The following is a 19,473-nucleotide window of genomic DNA, read 5'->3' as shown; positions in this document are numbered from 1 at the left end:
CCAAAAGATCTGCTGGTTTCTCTGTTCCCTTGCAGGTGCTTCAGCAGGTGCAAATCCTAGATTCTCAGCCCCCACCCTGATCCTCTCCAACTCAGAACCAACATATGCCCTCATGGTAAAAGCAGTTCCAATAATTCCCTCATCTCTCTGGATTCTTTCCTCTCCAGAGACTTAGCCGCCTCTCATTTTCATTGTCACAGCACCTCCTCACTGCTTTCAAACCAACAGCCTCTGTGTATTATCCAGCTTTCCTAATTGTTCTGGGCAGGAGAACCAGTCTGCCTCTGGCCATTTCGACCCACTCAAATGCATCTGCTTATTAAATCCTCATTTGTTCCCTGTCTTCACCCCTTCTCTGGCTGGACACCCCATAATACATTTTCTGGTTTACTCCCAAACAGCTGGCACCCTATTGTGTTCTCATTGTCAGCTCCCTGGGTTTCCTTACAATTATAAGCACAGCTCAGTTCATTCAATGGTGTCTGTTCCTCCTTTCTGAGCAGTTCTTCTGAACAAAGTCCACACCGGCATAATCTAATTCTGTTATTACTGCCAGCCACCAGGCCTCAACTGTAAAAGCTGTGTAGCTTTTCAAATTACATTTTATACATACTCTAAAACCTTAGTCAACGGCAGCCTTAAGTGTTATTCCATTCCCTCACTTATTTTTTACTTGACAATTGGGTGGAGTTGTATCTTTCTGTCCTCCTCCTAGATTATTTTGTTTTATTTTAGTATTTTACTTCCTTTTCCTCAGAATATCCCTTCAATCAGATAGGCAAGGTTCTTGATATATCCATCTCCCAGCCCTTTCTGAAAGATATGTGCCATCCACCATTCCCATAAATTTCACCCCAGACCACAACAAAGCTATGTGGGTTTTTTAAAAATACATTTGTATTGATTTCAGAAAGGAAGGGAGTGGGAGAGAGAGATAGAAACATCAATGATGATAGAGAATCATTGATTGGCTGCCTCCTACATGCTCCACACTGGGGATCAAGCTCACAACCTGGGCATATGCCCTGGTGAAAGCAGTTCCAATAATTGAACCATGACCTCCTGGTTCATAGGTTGATGCTCAACCACTCAGCCAGGCCAGCTGGGCGCTATGTGAATTTTCTTGTTTTGTTTTGTTTTTTAATCCTCACCTGAGGATATTTTATACACACACACACACACACACACACACACACACACACACACTGAGTGGCCCGATTATTATGATCTCTGAATGCATAATAATCTGGCCACTCAGACCCTAACTGGTTTGGCTCAGTGGATAGAGTGTAGGCCTGTGGACTGAAAGGTCCCAGGTTCGATTCCGGTCAAGGCATGTACTTTGGTTGTGGGCACATCCCCAGTAGGGGGTGTGCAGGAGGCAGCTGATCGATGTTTCTAACTCTCTATCCCTCTCTCTTCCTCTCTGTAAAATATCAATAAAATATATATTTTAAAAATAAAAATAAATAAAAAATAATCTGGCCATTCAGTATATATATATTAGAGGCCAGGTGCATGAATTCGTGCATGGGTGGGGTCCGGCCAGCCTGGCCAGGGGGAGGGGACATGGGCAGTTGGCCAGCCTGCCTGCTGGTCGAACTCCTGGTCGAGGGGACAATTTGCATATTAGCCTTTTATTTTATAAGATATACACTGAGTGGCCAGATTATTATGCGTTCAGATATCATAATAATATGACCACTCAGTGTGTGTGTGTGTGTGTGTGTGTGTGTGTGTGTGTATATATATATATATATTTTTTTTTTTTTTTTTTTTTTTTACTGGTTTCATAGATGAAGGGAGAGGGAGAAAGAGATAGAAACATCAATGATGAGAGAGAATCATTGATCGGCTGCCTCCTGCATGCCCCACAGTGGGGATTCTGGGGATCGAACCCACAACCCAGGCATATGTCCTGACTAGAAATCGAACCAGGACCTCCTGGTTCATAGGTATACACTCAATGACTGAGGCATGCCGGCTGGGCTCAGGATATTTTTTCCATTGATTTCTAGAGAGAGTAGGAGGGAGTGGGGGGCGGGGAGAGAGAGAAACATCGACATGAAAGAGACACATCGAGCCAAAACCGGTTTGGCTCAGTGGATAGAGCATCAGCCTGCAGACTGAAAGGTCCCAGGTTCGATTCCTGTCAAGGGCATGTACATTGGTTGCGGGCACATCCCCAGTAGGGGTTGTGCAAGAGGCAGCTGATCAGTGTTTCTCTATCATCGATGTTTCTAACTCTCTATCCCTCTCTCTTCCTCTCTGTAAAAACTCAATAAAAAAATTAAAAAAAAAGAGAGAGACACATCGATTGGTTGCCTCCCGCACTCACCCCTACCGGGACTGGGGAACTTGTAACCTAGATATGTGCCCTGGAATAGGAATCATACCCAGCACCCTTCGGTCTGCAGGCCAATGCTCTAACCACTGAGAAAACTGGCCAGGGCAGGAGCTATATGTTTTGACTTCATTCTTTAAAATTTATAGATCTACTAGAGGCCCGGTGCACGAAATTCATGCACGGAGGGGGGTTGTCCCTCAGCCCAGCCTGTACCCTCTCCAATATGGGACCCCTTGAGGGATGTCCGACTGCCCGTTTAGGCCCGATTGATCGGGCCTAAACGGGCAGTCGGACATCCCTCTCACAATCCAGGACTGCTGGCTCCCAACTGCTTGCCTGCCTGCCTTCCTGATTGCCCCTAACCGTTTCTGCCTGCCAGCCTGATCACCCCCTAACCACTCTGCTGCCAGCCTGTTTGCCCCCAACTTCCCTCCTCTGCTGGCCTGGTCACCCCTAACTGCCCTCTCCTGCAGGGTTGATCACCTCCAACTGCCCTCCTTTGCAGGCCTGGTCTCTCTCAACTGCCCTCCCTTGCAGGGGTCCTTCTCAACTGCCCTCCCTTGCAGGCCGGGTGCCTCCCAACTGCCCTCTCCTGCTGGCCATCTTGTGGTGGCCATCTTGTGTCCACATGGGGGCAGGATCTTTGACCACATGGGGGCAGCTATATTGTGTGTTGCAGTGATGAGCAATCTGCATATTACTCTTTTATTAGATAGGATAGAGGCCTGGTGCAGGGGAGGGGGCCAGCTGGTTTGCCCTGAAGGGCATCCCAGATCAGGTGGGAGTTCCCTTGGGGTGTGGGGCAGCCTGAGCAAGGGGCCTTGGTGGTTTGCAGGCCGACCACACCCCCTGGCAACCCAAGCAGAGGCCCTGGTATCTGGAATTTATTTTCCTTCTACAATTGAAACTTTGTAGCCTGGAGCAGAGCCAAGCCTGGGGCTCCCTCCGAGGCCGGCAGCCATTTCTGTTGGGGTTATAATTGAAACTTTGTTGCCTTAAGCGGGTGGGCCTGGCCAGGGTGTGCGGAAAGCTTTGCTTCCCCTGTTGCTGGGGGCAACCCTGGCTTGCTCTCTCAAGCTCCATTCTGCCACCATTTCTGTTTGAATTTGTTTACCTTCTATAATTGAAACTTTGTAGCTTGAGTGGAGGCTTAGGCCTGGCAAGGGCAGGCGGAAAGCTTGGCTTCCTCTGTTACCTAGGAAACCTTGCTCTCTGTGGCTGTAGCCATCTTGGTTTGGATTAATTTGCATACTTGCTCTGATTGGATGGTGGGCGTGGCTTGTGGGCATGGCTTGTGGGTGTGTCGGAGGTATGGTCAATTTGCATATTTGTCTATTATTAGATAGGATAGCTAAGAATTATTAAATTATTTTTAAACTAAACATTTTTAAAACATTATCTAATAATTATTAAATGTATTTTTTAATTTGAGGATATGTGTGTTTTTTATTGATTTTCAAAGGAGAGGAAGAGAGAAAGAAACATCAATTGGTTGCCTACCATATGCTTCCTGGCTGGGGCTCAAACCCACCTGAAACAGTTCTAAACATTTCACAAATATTAATTTATATTATATCCATAACCAAACTATAAAGTAGCAATTATTATCCCTGTTTCACAGATGAGAAATTGAGGCCCAGAGAGGCTAAGTATTTTCCCAAGATTATACCATTAGTAAATGGTAGAGCAGAAAGGTTGACTCCAGGACCCAAACACTTAACCACTCTATAACCATGTGGAAATTCAGTCCTCTGAAACACATTCACTACTCAATAAGAATCCACAGAATAGCTTCTCCCAGGCTTTATTTATATCAGGAAAAGCTGTTAGGCTCCCTTCTAGTAAAAGTGGGTGGCTTGCATTTCTGTGAGCTTATCTAATCTTGGCTCTGTTATTGCCCTACCCTTATTTTTCCTTTGCCCAACCCCCTTATTTGTTTATTTTACTTTTCTAAACTGGCATAAATGCTTTGTGGAATGTGGTAGGGATTAGTATATATTCCCTACCATATTCCACATATAATTAATTTTATATATATAATTAATTTTTCCCAAGTATTTATAAGATGAATCTACCCATCACCAGGAAAACATAATTTCAGCTACCAAATCCTACTATGTAGTCCCAGTTATGTAGTTAGTGACTCATTTTCCACATCCTCATTTCTCTTACAAAGTCATGTCTGTGTGAACTAGAAAGAGAAATGAAAATACCACCTAGGTCTTTCAGTTTCCTACTTAAAATGTCGGCGTCTCTGGAGATGCATTCCAGAGTTTTACTGGCCATGTCTGCCCTAATTGGCCACAGAAGTGACAGAATTCAAGCCAGGATGTGTCCAGCAGGAGTCTAAGTACACAGGCAATGACCTGGTTGGGCTGTAAATGGGTGGGGAAATGGAAAGTCCTTGGTTATATTAGGCAAAGAGTCAAGAGCAAGAAACTAAGCTGAGAGTGGGGTGATGGCAGGTCAGAAGCCATTTTGGGGGGAGGGAAAAAAACTATCAGAATGAGTTTAAAGTATAGCATGTGCATGGAAACAGATGTGCCAGGAGAGCAGGCTAACTAGGGTCAGTGGGTTCCCTCAAATATGCTAAACTGTTTGCACCTTCATCTTTTTTTCATGCTGCTCCTTCCCCTTGCCTCTGTCCACCTGACAAATAACTACTTATTTTTTTCCAGATTTTGCTCATATACCTTCACTACGAAGCCTTTCCTGTACTCCCCCATCCCATCTACAGCCAGCCCCCACTTATTCTTTTTTTTTTAATTTCTTTATTGATTAAGGTATCACATATTTGTCCTCATCCCCCCATTCCCATCCCACACCCCTCCCCACACATGCCCCCACCCCCCTGTTGTCCTTAACCACTGGTTAGGCTCATATGCTTACACACAAGTCCTTTGGTTGATCTCTCCCCTTTACCCCCACCCTTCCCTACCCTCCCTCTGAGGCCCGACAGTCTCATCCATGCCTCCTTGTTTCTGGGTCTGTTCTTGTTCATCAGTCTATGTTGTTCATTATTTCCCCTAGATGAGTGAGATCATGTGCTATTAGAAATACATTTATAAGAACAGAAAATGAGACAAGCAATAATGGTTATGGTGACAGGCAAATGAATCAGTCTGTAGTGAGTTTCTTTTTGGGCCAACAGTTCTTTTGAGACCCAATTTCAATGTCCAACAGTTCCTTATGTGTACATGTCAGCAATGACATTTCAGTTCTGGATGGTGGACAAATGGTGGTAATGCAGGTCCGACTCTCTCTGGTTTGGTCCTGGGCAACCTGCAGTGACGCACAGCTGCTAACTGCTAGTATGGGAAGGCCACATCAGCGTCTTCCATCTCTGGACTGCTTCTCTTCTGTCTTCATGGCTGGAGTAGTCCTGTCAATTCCTCTCTGTTGCTGGAATCCACATGGTCTCGGAGTTGTTTTCTGAAAATATACAAACATATTCTCGACCAAAAGTTAATAAAGGAATATTTTCTATAAATTTGACTTGGGATCCAAAAGTTAATAAAGGAATATTTCTATAAATTTGACTTGGGATCCTATTTCATTTTTTGCCCAAATGATTTTCCTCTGGCTTGTTTTGTCACCTTGTGTGTTTTTCATGGGTGTCTTGCTTTTAGCCTTACAATTAATTTTCTAAAGTACAAATTTTCTAGATGTAATTTACTTACAGGATATTTTTCCTTACATGATATTCCTCTACTATCCCCTCCTTTTTTGATTTAAATGTTAGGAGGCTTTTGAAAATTTTGTAATGTAGTCTTGATGGCTTTTAAATTTTAATTTTTTGCACTATAGTATTACTGTTTTAGGTTCATTACATGGTGCACAATTTTATCATGAGATGAAGTACCAATAAAAATTTTAGTTAACACTTTAGGAACACCGTTTTGTCCAGTACAATTAATTTTTCTAGAATATTCGCTTGTTTCAACTATAGATGCAAAAATCCTCAACAACATTCTAGATGCAAGGATGTTGTTGCATCTAGGATGTTGTTGAGGATTTTTGCCTGAAAACTTGACTACTATTTAAATTTGCCAATTTAAATTTGCCTGAAAACTTGACTACTATTTTACTGTCAAATTTATTACTCTAACAACAACCTTATTTTACCCTGTAAATATTGGTGGAGGGGATTATTTGCCTTCTTGAGTAGATCCTGAGAATTCCTGGTCCCGCTTATTCTTTTTTGTCCCTTCCCCAACCATGAACCTGTTGCCACATCTCTCTGGAGCTTCACAGCGCTGATAAGTGGTGTAAATTTTTATCTTAGCTCTCTGATTTGAGAAATGTCACATTGCTGTATTTTCCTAAATGAAATTTATAAAATATTAGTCCCCAAGTGCCAGGATATTGACACACTCAATATCTCTCTGAGTGTCTCTCCCACTCCCTCAGAATCCCCGGGGGCTAACAGTCCAGAAAATATGGGAAATGGCCCTTTGGTCTTCAATACACCTCCAGTACATTGTTGAATAGAAATGGCAAGAGCAGACATCTTTGTCTTGTTCCTGATCTTAAGGGCAAAGCATCCAGTCTTTCATCACCGCCTCTGATATTAGCTGTGGGTTTTTACAACTTGAGGCAGTTCCATTCTAATCCTAGTTTGTTGAATGTTTTTATTGTGAAAGGGTTTTGGATTTTATCAAATGCTTTTTCTGCATCTATTGAGATGATTATGTAGGTTTTATCCTTTGTCCTATTAACATGGTGTATTACATTGTTTGATTTTTTTTTTTTTATGTTAAACCAACTTTGCATCCCTAGGATAAATCCCATTCCGTTGTGGTGTATAATCCTTTTATATGTTGCTGCATTTGGTTGGCTAGGATGTTGTTGAGGATTTTTGCATCTATATTCATAAGGGATATTTGTCTGTCATTTTCTTTTCTTGTGATGTCTTTGTCTGGTTTTAGTATCAGGGTAATATTGGACTCATAGAATGATTTGGGAAGTGTTCCTTCATCTTTATTTTTTGGAAGAATTTGTGAAGAATTAATATTATTTTCTTAAAGGTTTGGTACAATTACCAGTGAAACTATCTAAGGCCTTGGCTTTTACTAATTACTAATTCTTTATCTTTACCTGTGTTAGGTTGTACCAAAAAAAGTTAATATAGCAGGCCTAAGACTCCTATCGTTAGATAGTCCTACTTGCAAGATTGACTCTTGGATGGCATCTGGAAACTTGGACTTAGGGAGCATTCCCACCATTCCCTAAATAATAAGAGTGGCACCCTGTGCCTAAACTGTGCAAAAAATATATGGTTTATGCTAAACATCTGCTTTTCTTCTAGGAGTCTAGAATTTTCATATGTGCTAGGTACAGAGTATTTATGTGACCAATCCCCAATAAAAATGTTGGACAACACACTGTCATGGCCAGTGTTGCTAAGTGGTTAGAGTGTCAGCCCATGCACCAGAGAGTCACAGGTTCAATCCCCAGTCAAGAGCATGTACCCAGGATGTGGGTTCAATTCCCATCTCCACTCGAGGCATATGCGGTAGGCAACCAGTCTATATGTCTCTCTCACATCAATGTTTCTCTCTCTCTCTTCTCCCTCCCTCCCTTCCACTCTCTCTGAAAAGCAATGGAAAAAATATCCTCATGTGAGAATTAACAAAACAAAAAATGTTGGACACTAAATGTCTAACGACTTCTCCTGGTGGACAACATTTTACACATGTTGTCACAGTACAGTGCTGGAGGAAAAAGGTGCATTCTGTGTCACTTTATAGGTAGAGGACTCTTGGAAGCTTGTACCTGGCTTCCTCTGAACTTCACCCCATGAGCCTTTTCCTTTGCTGATTTTGCTTTGTATCTTTTTGCTGTAATAAGTCATAGCCATGAGTATGACTAAATACTGAATCCTGTGAGTTCTCTTAGTGAATTACGGAACCTGGGAGTGGTCTTGGAGACCCATGACACAGATTTATTCAGATTTTGTATTTCTTCTTGAGTAAGTCTCAGTAGTTTGTATCTTTCTAGGAAGTTATATATATTTTTTGGGCATACAGTTATTTATAATATTTTCTTATAATCTTTCCAATTTCTGTAAGGTCAGTAATGATGTCCTTCTTTTATTTTTTATTTTGGTAACTTGGGTATTTTCTCTTTTCTCCTTGACTAGTCTAGCTAAATATTTGTCAATTTTTCAAAGAACAAGCTCTTATTTCCATTGATTTTTGCTATTATTTTTCTATTCTTTTATTTTGTTTCTTTCTGCTCTAGTATTTTGTTGTTGTTGTTGTTGTTGTTGTTGTTGTTTCTTCCTTCTGCTTGCTTTAGTTTTGTCTCCTTTTTCTCATTTCTTAGGGTGAAAGGTTAGGTTATTGATTTGAGATCAGTGGGTTTTTCAGGGGTTTTCAGCTATAAATTTCTCTGTAAGCACTGCATTAACTGTATTTCATAAGTTTTGGTATTTTCTAATTTCCCTGGTGATTTTTTCTGTGAACCATTGATTATTTAGGAATATGTTATATAATTTTCATATATTCATGAATTTCCCCCAAAAAAGTTATTGTTATTGATTTCTAATTGCATTCCACTGTGGTTAGAGAAGAGACTTTTGATGATTTTAATATTTTTAAATTTATTGTACCTTGACTTATGGCCTATCATATGGTCTAGCCTGGAAATGTTCCATGCTCACTTGAGAATAATGTATAACCTGCTGTTTGGGGGTTGCAATGTCTTTTACTATCTCCCCTGGTCTCCTTTTTGGAAGCCACTATGAGAGTAGCAGAGTCGTGGATATTGCAGCTTCATTTCCTTCCCCTCCTTCTGGTGTGAGAAAATAAGCAAATAATCTCAAATTAACCTAATTTCCTCCTGATGCCCTTCCAGATTCCAAAAAATCCCAGGTATGCACGGCTTTTCCATAACTAGCTCTGATTTCTCTTCCGGGATGCATGAGGACAAGGAAATGTGTCTCTGCCCACAAGCAAAGCAAAATGAGTGCTCTTGCTCTTCCATACTCTCAGTGGCTGCTTCAGAAACACTCCTACTCAGGAATTGGTCAGTCGGTGCTTCTTTAATCACTGAATTTGGTCCCAGACCATCATACTATTGGCAGACCAAGGGAGCTCTGGTTAGGTGAATTAGAGCTTTTACCTGCTATAATAAACTAGAGGCCCGGTGCACAAAATTTGTGCACGGGGGGGGGGGGGGGTGTTGTCCCTCAGCCCAGCCTGCACCCTCTCCAATCTGGGACCCCTCAAGGGATGTCTGACTGCTGGTTTAGGCCTGATCACCACAGAGATCAGGCCTAAACCGGCAGTCAGACATCCCTCTCACAATCCGGGACTGCTGGCTCCTAACCACTCGCCTGTCTGCCTGCCTGATTGCCCCTAACCACTTCTGCCTGCCAGCCTGATCACCCCCTAACTGTTCCCCTGCTGGCCTGATTGACACCTAACTGCTTTTTAGCTGGCCTGATTGCCCCCAACTGCCCTCCCCTGCAGGCCTAGTCCCCCCCCCCCAACTGCCCTCCCCTGCCGGCCATCTTGTGATGACATGGGGCAACCATCTTGTGGTGGCCATCTTGTGACAATGTGGGGGTGGCCATCTTGTGACAATGTGGGGGCAGCCATCTTGTGATGATGTGGGGGTGGCCATCTTGTGGTGGCAATCTTGTGATGACATGGGGGCGGCCATCTTATGATGATGCGAGGATGTGAGGGTCAATTTGCATATTACCTCTTTATTATATAGGATTCCCACTGGCCCTTTGGGGAATTAGGAAATTAGGTTAATTTGAGATTATTTGCTTATTTTCTCACACCAGAAGGAGGGGAAGGCCCTAAAATTGTCCCTTCTATTCCTGTTTTCCCAGATATCAGAAGTGAATAACCACATCCTCTTCTTTCCTTTTGGTATCTATAAAGGATCAATTTGGCTGCAACTAACAGAAAACCAATCTAAGTCTAACTTGAGTAATTAAGAGTTTATTTTTCTCATTAACAAGAAGTGTGGGGGCAGACAATTACGAGTTAGTACAATTGATCAATGATACCGTCAAAGACCCAGGCTCTTTCCATTTTTCCACTGCAGCAACCATAGCAGGTGTACTTCATCCTTATACCAATTGTCTCATGGTCACAAGATGGCTATTGCAACTTAAGACTAAGTCCTGTCCTAGGGGAAAAGAAGAGGTAGGTACAGAGACAAAAAGCTTGCCAGCATATTACAAAACTTTTCTAGAATATTACCCTGCAACTTCTATGTCTCATTATTTAAATCTAGGTCACAAATTACCCCTAGACCAATCACTGAAAGGCTGAAAAATGGATAGAGAGAAGGGGAAAGGAAAGAGGGAGGAAAGCAGTGTCCAGTCAACCAAAAATTGGCTGCCACGCCTTCCTTCATAACCTTAGTAAAGAAGTTAGGGCAAGGGTAGGGGAGGATGACTTTAGTCAGGCTGAGGTTGGAGTATGGCACGCCATTCAGCTGTGCCCCTGTCCACACCTGTTCTAAACAGAATCAGTCCCACTTTCTAAAAATCTAAGTTCCTTGGCCCTTTCTATAGCAAAGTCTCTAAACACAACATAAGTAGATAACTTTTTACCTTCTTTCTGGTAAATTCAGCATCTAACTCATTTTCCTTTCTTTAGAATTAGCAAAAGCATATTCTAAGTACTCCGCAGTCATCTAGTCATTAAACATTGTTCGATTTGAGGGCCTCAAAGGCTGGTCTGAGACATCCCAAAGACATCCCCATGCCCCTGCCTTTTCTCAGTCTCAGATACCTGCTATGGCAGTTAACCATTTCCAACACAGCTACAACTGCCTGTACTAACAGGCCAACCCATGACTTAGGTAACATGTTCAAGTTTGGATTTCAAGTCTCCAAAGAGGTTAGAAATTTAGAGTCTGAAATAGGCGCCTTAAAGTTCAGCTACCTTACCTCTCACTTTCTCTGAATACTCCTGGAAATTACAGATAAATTAATATCTTTATCAAACTCTAATAAGGATTGATTTATCTCTCTTCCTTCCAGAACCTTCTGCCAACCTCTCTTTAAATCTGCCCAAATGTTTTAAAGCATTTTGTAAAATCCTTTCAACTCACTCTTCCCAGCCCTATGATAATCCCCACATCAGGAGTTACTTTGGAGAGACTTCATTTGTTTCTGCATACCAATTCTCTAACAAAATCTTAGCTAGCTAGTCTCAAAATCAGTTGACTACAATCCTTGGGTCATGATTTTTTTTGTGTGTCCAACATTCAAAGATTCCTAGTAATCACTGGACGTAGCAGGTGTGACTTTTTTCCCATAGCACTGAGGTGCAAGAAATGTCTCATGACTATAGTTAACCCCATTCCATTCTCCATGGAGTCCTGGAAGGGTGACCAACCACCCAGTTTTCTCAGGAACCAGGAGTTTTCTGGGACACAGGATTTTCAGTGCTAAAAACGGGCAAACTGAAACAGTTGGCCTCCTAAGTCTGAACAAACATCCGTTTGCAATCCTTTCCCTTACTATAGTATAAGCTCTAAGAAGGCTCAGTGGATAGAGCGTCGGTCTGTGGACTGAAGGGTCCCGGTTCGATTCCAGTCAAGAGCACATGCCTGAGTTGTGGGCTCAATCCCCAGTTGGGGGCATGCAGAAGGCAGCCAATCAATGATTCTCTCTCATTATTGAAGTTTCTATCTCTCTCTCCCTTTCTCTTCCTCTCTGAAATCATATATATATATATATATATATATATATATATATATATATATATATGTATATGTATATGTATGTATATATTTTTTTAAAATGTAGAGAGAATTATAATTCTTAAAACTCTACATTTACCATTGAGTAAGACATTAGGCCTCTCTAGGGTGAACATCTACTTCAAGGAATTTCTTAACTTGTCTCTGTATTATCAACACTTTTTAAAAAATATATATTTTATTGATTTTAGAGAGAGGAAGGGAGAGGGGTAGAGAGATAGAAACATTGAATTGGCTGCCTCCTGCACGACCCCCACTGAGGGATGAGCTCACAACTGCAACTGGGGCATGTGCCCTGACTGGGAATCAAACCATGACTTCCTGGCTCATGGGCCTATGCTCAACCACTGAGCCACACCAGCCGGACATGTCAACACTTTTGTGTACATCCACAGGGGAGGAAGAGGAGTACTGTATCTAAGGGCACGGGTGATTCAGGCAGGAAGTCCCTCCCTCGGGGAAACCTCGGTTGGGATTGATCTTCAAACCGTTCCAAAGACTGAAGATGAACCAGAGTGTATGTATGTCCTTGTTTCAGAAAAGAGAATGGCTGCTGTTGGCCAAAGGGGAGCCCCCAAGCCGAGGCCACAGCCTGAGAGAGGCTGCCACCACCTTCTATGTGATCATGCCATCACGCTCCCCCACTCTGCTGGTGAAGGCAGTGGCCACGCGGGAACTGATGCTGCCCAGCCCCTTCCCCCTGCTGCCTGAGAACCCGCCTGATGACAGCTTTAAGATTGTGGAGGCAAGTGGAGCCCATGTCTCCTGAGACAGATAGAGGGGAGAGAAGAGAAGGGGATTCCAGAAAGGGATGAGGGGGAGGAATGAGCCAGTGAGCTGAAGGACAGGGAGCTGAGGAAGAAGTGGCCCCAAGGGTGTGGTGAGAGAGTCGGAGAAGCACGGGTAGGAACTGAGGCCGAGCAGGGGGAAGAAAGCAGTATGGTGTGTTCCCACGGGTCTCTCTCTGCATTGTAAGTGTGCATGTGTGTGCACCTGTGTTTGTGTGCATCTATTTCTGTCTGTTGAGGGAAAGAGAAAAGGCAGACAATGTAGGCGCCCAGAATAGGAAGGGCTTCAAAATCAGACTGGGGTGCAAAGGGGGGAACAGCTCTGAAGTCCATTTCCTCCTCGTCCTCTTCCTTGGATCTGGATTCTGGATTTCCTCCGCCAGCCTCCCCAGCCGGAGGACAGGAGGGCGGCTCTGGGTGGGAGAACTGGAACCACCTCGCTGCTGGATCACTGGCTTATGTGCAGAGAGGACAGAGCCTGGGATTGTGCTCTCGGCTTGACGGCCACGGGGATGCAGAGAGAGGTGGGCACAGCGGCGGTGGCTCACTCAGCGTCTCACTTCAGGGCCAATGATTCCTGGCACAGGATGTTGTGGCCGGAAAACCTGACTGCTCAGGAATGCTGTGCTCGCGTGTCCTTTAGTTCTGCTCACCTCACCTCGCAGGCAGGCCAGAACTCTGTGTACTCGCCTTGCAGACTGCAAGCACCCCCAGGCGGGGGGCACACCCTCCCTCACAGCCTTGCACACTGGATCCCTTATAACCCTCATGACGCTCCGGAATCCCACGACACACCTCTCGGGGCCAGAGTGTTCAGTGTCCCTGACCAGTCAGGGTTCTCAGACTTCTTGTACCTGTGCCTGACACACACGTGCCTGACACACACGTGCCTGACACACACGTGCCCCACAGTCAGAGCTGGGGGCCAGAACACCCTGTGGGACACTCATCTATCTCACTGTCTTCAGAGACACCCGAGTGTTCACACCGCCTCCAGCCTCTTACACCCAAAGGGCTCTGCCTGACATCTTGTGTTGTGTGATCTCAAGTTCCTCCTCCCCTCTTCCTCAGAGCTTGCTGGACGGCCTGGAGCTAGAGCCCACCTACAACCCCTTGCAGGTTTGGAGTCACCTGTATTCATACCTGAGCAGCACCTTGGCCAAGCCCCAGGGCCGACTCCACCCGAGCTGGGAGAGCCGGGCCCTGAGAAAGGTACAGCTCCCCTCCTCCCCCTTTATGCCCAGAATCCAAGAGACCCCCCCCCGCCCCGCCATCTCCTGTTACTAATACCCACCCCACCCCATCCCAGGGAGTAGCCCTCTTCTCTGGTCCTTCTCTGGACCAGGCCAATAGGGAAGAAAGAGAACATCCCTTTGGCGGAGACAGAGGAAATTACAACCCCTCCCCACTGAGGGAGCTCTTCTGCTGGGGCTGTGACATGATAATGTTCAGGTATCTTAATTTCCTGTTTAGTCATTGTTCCACTAAGCAAACCGGCTGCACTGGAACTACAGCCATAGGCCTTCATTGAGAGGAGGCTGAAGGGAAGGTGGGAAAAGAAATGCCCCAGGGAAGGGAAATTAGCCTTTACTGAGCACCAGTCACTTATGTGCCCGGTTGTGTGACAAGTGCTTTCGCATATAATTTTCTCATTTACTCCTCACAGCATCCCTGCAAGGTAAGTGTCATTTCACAGAAAAACAGAGGGAGGCTGACCAAGGTTAGTAGCTTGTAGAGAGGGCCCTGGTGACAAAGGTTAAAGAGAGAAAAGTAATTGAATGTGGAGAGTTATTTTTATGAAATCCGTATTTTATATTTGAGCTTACTTTTGCCCTTAACTTTTTATAGTTCTGCAGTAATAGAGCCTTTAGAACAAACCCGCCAGCCGCGAGTTTGACACGCTCGCAAACCGCTTTCCCTTAGCTGAAGTTACAAGAGATGTTTCAGACTAGGAGGAACAGAACTCACCATAAGTTAGGTGATGGGCAAGCTAGCAGAGGAGGGTCACAGCCAGGACCTGTGCCCTGTGGAGGCCAGAGTCCAGGGGGCTCCTCTGCCCTGAGCCTTGAGGCTGTCATTCGGGTGGGACAAGGGAAGGGGTGAGGGCAGCAGACCCAGAAGGGAATGGAAGAGGAGGTCAGGAACTCAGGTCTTCAGAGATGGCTCTGCTCACTTTCTTTTCAGCCTGGCCAGTTGCAGACAAATCGAGTTCGAGCCACAGTGGCCCCTCTACCGATGACTTCAGCCCCTGGCAGAGCCCCCAAGATACCAGTGGCCAGCAAAGCCTCCGCAGAAGCCCTCTTGCAGCTTTCTGAGGAGGAGGAGGAAACGGAGGGGGAGGGGGAGGAGGATCCCTCAGGGCTTAAGTAACCAGCACCAGACCCTGGCTGCCCTGCTCAACCACATCCATGCTAAGGCTCACATGCCGGTGTTCTGAGGTCAGACTTGCCTTCCATCCACCTGAGCCTCTGTGAGCTCCAGGTGACTGAGAAACCGCCTTCCCTCTGTTCTCAGTGCTGCCCCCACCCCACTCCTCAGCCTGGGGAGGGCACACCCAAGCCTCTCACTTCTCCAAGTAGGCACTCATTTTCCTTCTTTTTTTTCTTTCTTTGTCGTTTTCTTTTGGGTCATTTGTTTCTGTTAACACAGACGAAGATTAAACCCAGTAAACCAACACCATTGTTAGGAGCATTTCAGGCCCCGAATTTCTCCTTGTAGCTCTGTGTGAGCCGGTGGGTATCAGATCACCTTCGGGAAGTGGCCTCAGAAGACAAGGATGAGGTTTTCAAAGCTCGTGGAAAACAAGTAGGATTGAAACCCAAGCATGACTTCGTAGCCCGTGCCCCTTCCGCTACACCTACCCCACTGTAGTTCCCTTTAGGCTCCAAACAGAAAAGTGGTTGGTACTCAGTACCTACATGCAAAGTGTGTATGGATGGGATGGGTGGTGGGGAAGGTATGAAAAAGACCTATTCCTATCCTATTCTCCTCTCCTCACACCTGTCCACCTTCCCCTCTGCCCTCTCCATCCACAGAATAACTATAAAATGTTCACCTTCTTTGTACTTCAAGTTGCACTAAGTACTTGAGAAATTTAACTCCTTCCCTATAAACAACCCCATGAAGTAGAAACGGTTAAGTTTTCCCAGTTTACAAAGGAGCAGCAGGGGTAACTAAGGGTTGCAGGTTGCAGATGTTATCAAACTCACCCAGGGTCACAGAGATGGGGTCAAGCCCAGATGGGCTGGATGGACCACCCAACACATCCCTAGTTCTCCTCTTGATCCCCTCTGCACCCACCCAGCACACCCTGCTTCTGTGTCCCCTCCGTGACTATTCACACACATAGACCTCTTAAACCCTCTGACTTTAATGAGAATAAAACTTTTTTTAAATAAATCTGGGGGGGGGGGGGGGGAGTGAGGAATACAGGGGAAAGGATCCAGGCAGTCCAGCATCTTCCGAAAGCCTCCATGCAGGCCCCTCCAACTGTACCCACTCTAATCCATAGACCTGGTCCAGCAACTGTCCATTCTTTTGGGGAGATGACTTAGAGATGCTGGCCTCCCCAGGTACCATCCCTGAGCCCCTGTCATCTGTCTCACTTCCAGGACTTCTGGGGATTAATCATTCTTCCCTTGACTCCCCTGATTCGTCTGGTCCTCTAGTCTCACACAGGCCCCTCCAGTCCTCTGGGTCCCACTGGTGCTAACAGGTTTCTTTGATGCCCCCAATGCCACCTCTCCATTCTCCTCCCATCAGCAACCCCACCCAGCCTCACCCTACTTCTCATGTGGAGCCCTCTGACTTGACCCCAGTCCTGTCAACCCCTACGCTAGAGAGCCCACAGTCCCAGTTCCCTGAGGACCGGCTCTTCTGGACCTGGCTGTACAGGGCAGTGTCTGAGCTGTGGCCTTTGCTGCCACTGCCAGTTGTACCAGGTTCAGGGAAGGCCAGGCGCTGGGGCTTGGGAGCTGGGACGGGCTTTGTGCTCCGAGGGGGAGGCACGGCGTAGTCATCGGTGGCAGGGTTGTAGGGGAGCTCGTAGCCCTCCTCCTTCGCTCGAGCCTGGCACCACCATGCATCCTTGGGCTCCTGCGGCAGGTCATAAAGGCCCCGGACCGGAGCTGGCCCCAGGCCCTCCGGTTCATCATAGATGGGGTCCTCCTTGGGGTCCGTCAGCTTGGCCTTCATCAGCTGCTGCTGCACATGCTCATACAAGTCGCAATAGAGAGTTTTCTCTAACTGTACCTTCTCCCCGGCCTGAGCAGGGGTGCTGTCCAAAGGGTCTGAGTATAGGGAGTCCTGGGAAGGACCTGGAGGAATGCGCAGAGAGTCTAAGGGTTCAGCATACAGAGCCGGAGGGCTGTCGGGGAGCTCCTGGGCCCCAGGGTGGGAAGCCAGCTTCCCCTCCGCCACTTCTTCACGGGAATCAGCTCTAAGAACATCCTGCCCCTGACCAGCCTTGCCCTGGGCCTTCTGCCGGTGGATAGCAGTCTCCACTGCCTGGAAAATGTCATTTCCCTGTGCCGTCTGGAAGGTGAAGTTTCCAGGGCCAGAGGGGCAGCGCCGACCAGCCTCAAAGGAGAACATGACCTGAAAGAGAGTGAAGGGAAACATTCCCAGGAGTCCACAGGAGAGGTGAGGCACAGGGGGTCTACAAAGAAAAGACTAGCTGGCGAGGGAGGTGGGCTCCTGGGCTAGGCAAAGATGGGTTATCCAGAAGGCTTTTCACCTTCCTCCCTGCCCACCCAGCCCTCAGCCCCAGACCCAGACAGCCCGCTCCCTTACCTTGTCTCGGCCATAGCGACGCAACAGAGTGTAGGGCCAGGAAAGGACTGGCTCGAGTATCTGATTCTGAGTTCCCACAGTCAGGAGAGTCAGCTTCTCAGCCTCCACCCGAAGCACATAGGAGCCATGCAGGCCGCAGCGCTCAGCGGCTTCCGTCCTCTGCACGGTGACCCAGAACTGGGATCCTGGAAGGAATTCACAATTACACTGGCACCTGGCTCGGAGGGGGGACAGGTGGGCCCAGCGCTCACTCTAAGCCAGCTCTCAGTAACTTCCTACTTCCCCATGGAACCCCTAGTCGGTCCCTTCCCAGGGGCACCCTTCCTTTCCCCCTCCTCCCTGCACAGCTTTCCAGGCGGCTACCTTCCCAGGTGGGGCTATACAGCGAGTTCTCCAGCATCTCCAGGGCAGAAAGCTTGGGTGGGTTCTCCGCAGGCGCCAGACCCCAGCTGCCTTTCTGGGGTAAAGAGAAAGAGAGTATCCAGAACCCTGCCATTCCCTCAGCGCGGTCCCGAGGGTCTGAGCCAGCCCAATTCCTCTGCCCAGTTCCTACCCCCATCCCGCATCGCCTCTAGGACCCCGTTCGGCTCGCCCCAGCCCCTCGCGGGCAGTCCTGGCCCCCTCACCGGAAAGGCATTTAGGCACAGCGTTTGCACCCAGGCGGCGCTGGACGGCGCGTCGGCCGCCAGCAGGTGCGAGCGCTGCGCGGTGTCCAGGCGGAAGGCGGCGGCTCCCGGCTCAGGGGGGCTCTCCACGGCCACGGGCACCACGCTCACACACTCGGCCAGACGGATCACCTTGCAGTCCAGGCGGCGCGAGCTCCCTCGGCCCCCTCCAGAGCTCGGCCCCTTGTGATCGAAGAACTCGAGGCGCGCTACGCCGTGGGGGCTGGCCGGGTAGAGCACGGCCCAGGTCTTCCTCCACCTCTGCGGAAAGAGCGCGAGAGGCGCTGGGGAGGCCGCGGGCGAGCGCCCGCCCGACGGGGAAGGAAGGACCCGCGCAGGCCGCTTCCGAGTCGGAGGCTTCCGACGGGGCCGGCGAGCGCGCACCCCAGGCCGGCAGACGCACCTCCGCAGTGCGCGAAGGGACTTGGTGGGGGGACTTCACCGGGCTCTCGGCTCCCCGCGCCGCGCTCCCACCCGCTGCCTGCCCCTCCTCCTCCCCCTTCCCGGGCCCTGTCGCCCACCCCTGGCTCTGGTGGGGTTCGGGACCCCCGCCCCGGTCTACCTTGGTACCGAAACGCTGACTCTGCAAAAAGAGCGGCCCTTCCATCACGGCCCCGTCCATGGCCCCGTCCATGGCCCCCGGCGGTTCCTTCTTCGCTTCCTGGCCTTGCAGGCAGGAGGCGGGGCGGGGGCGGGGCGGGGGCGGGGCCGGGCCCACCCGAGGCGTTCCCGGACCCCGCGGACCGCGAACCCCGAGGACAGAGAAGAGCAAGAAGGGAAGAGGGTCCCCAGATAAGCTGGACGGCGCACTCCCTCCTGGCCCCTACGCTGCCCACAGCCCCGGGGCGCGCACGAGTGGCTCCACCGAGAGAAACCTCGCGGCTTCGGCCAGAGCGCTCTGGCGCCCGGGCTTGGGAGCTGTGTTCGATGCCATAGGCTCAACGTGACGTAGGAGTGAAGGCTGTGACATCACCTGGAAAATGCCGACCGGCACCCTGGGGACCCGGAGGGGACCCGTGGGCCCTCTTAGCCTCAGTTCCTCCCCCCCCCCCCCCCGCCACCAGACCCGCCCCCGGCCCGGCAGCTGACTCCCCACGGAGCCGGGGACCTGGAGGAAGGGCTGGGGGACTGGAAGGCTTCCTGCAGC

The 19,473-nt window shown here is 48.1% G+C and overlaps 2 protein-coding genes across 5 annotated transcripts in view; one reads left to right on the top strand and one right to left on the bottom strand.

Moving 5' to 3' along the window:
* The window catches only part of M1AP (meiosis 1 associated protein), a 58,605-nt gene extending 43,158 nt beyond the window's left edge, over nt 1–15,447 (top strand). The window contains exons 7-10 of one of the 2 annotated variants that reach the window (XM_054728130.1): nt 12,621–12,827; nt 13,942–14,082; nt 14,537–14,548; nt 15,055–15,447. In XM_054728130.1, the coding sequence (XP_054584105.1) occupies nt 12,621–12,827; nt 13,942–14,082; nt 14,537–14,548; nt 15,055–15,240 (546 nt within the window). In that variant the 3' untranslated portion in view covers nt 15,241–15,447. The remainder of the gene's footprint in view (nt 1–12,620; nt 12,828–13,941; nt 14,083–14,536; nt 14,549–15,054) is intronic. The other variant, XM_008147399.3, reaches the window with a different exon arrangement.
* Nucleotides 15,448–16,289: 842 nt separating this feature from the next.
* DOK1 (docking protein 1) lies at nt 16,290–19,139 on the bottom strand. Of its 3 annotated transcripts, XM_008147400.3 has the most exons (5): nt 18,889–19,139; nt 18,288–18,587; nt 18,025–18,118; nt 17,662–17,846; nt 16,290–17,466 (listed from the first exon to the last, which is right to left on the bottom strand). In XM_008147400.3, the coding sequence occupies exons 1-5, from the start codon at nt 18,958–18,960 to the stop codon at nt 16,660–16,662; spliced, it is 1,458 nt and encodes a 485-aa protein (XP_008145622.2). In that variant the 5' UTR covers nt 18,961–19,139; the 3' UTR covers nt 16,290–16,659. The 3 variants fall into 3 exon arrangements, with proteins under 3 accessions (XP_008145622.2, XP_054583958.1, XP_054583959.1); XM_054727983.1 differs by lacking the exon at nt 18,889–19,139 and having other exon boundaries at nt 18,025–18,114; nt 18,288–18,307; XM_054727984.1 differs by lacking the exons at nt 18,025–18,118; nt 18,889–19,139 and having other exon boundaries at nt 18,288–18,315.
* Between the last annotated feature and the right edge of the window lie 334 nt (nt 19,140–19,473).

This window comes from Eptesicus fuscus, chromosome 16, assembly GCF_027574615.1.
Source record: "Eptesicus fuscus isolate TK198812 chromosome 16, DD_ASM_mEF_20220401, whole genome shotgun sequence".
Classification (NCBI taxonomy): domain Eukaryota; kingdom Metazoa; phylum Chordata; class Mammalia; order Chiroptera; family Vespertilionidae; genus Eptesicus; species Eptesicus fuscus.
The sequence above is the reverse complement of the archived record's forward strand: the minus strand, read 5'-3'. Positions and strand labels throughout refer to the sequence as shown.

Excerpts from the sequence above, each read along its gene's own strand:
- DOK1 (XM_008147400.3), bottom strand. The coding sequence starts at position 18,960 with ATGGACGGGGCCATGGACGGGGCCGTGATGGAAGGGCCGCTCTTTTTG. Across the intron at positions 18,119-18,287 it reads TGTGCCTAAATGCCTTTCCG|AAAGGCAGCTGGGGTCTGGC; the intron begins GTGAGGGGGCCA and ends TCTTTACCCCAG. Across the intron at positions 17,847-18,024 it reads GTATAGCCCCACCTGGGAAG|GATCCCAGTTCTGGGTCACC; the intron begins GTAGCCGCCTGG and ends AATTCCTTCCAG.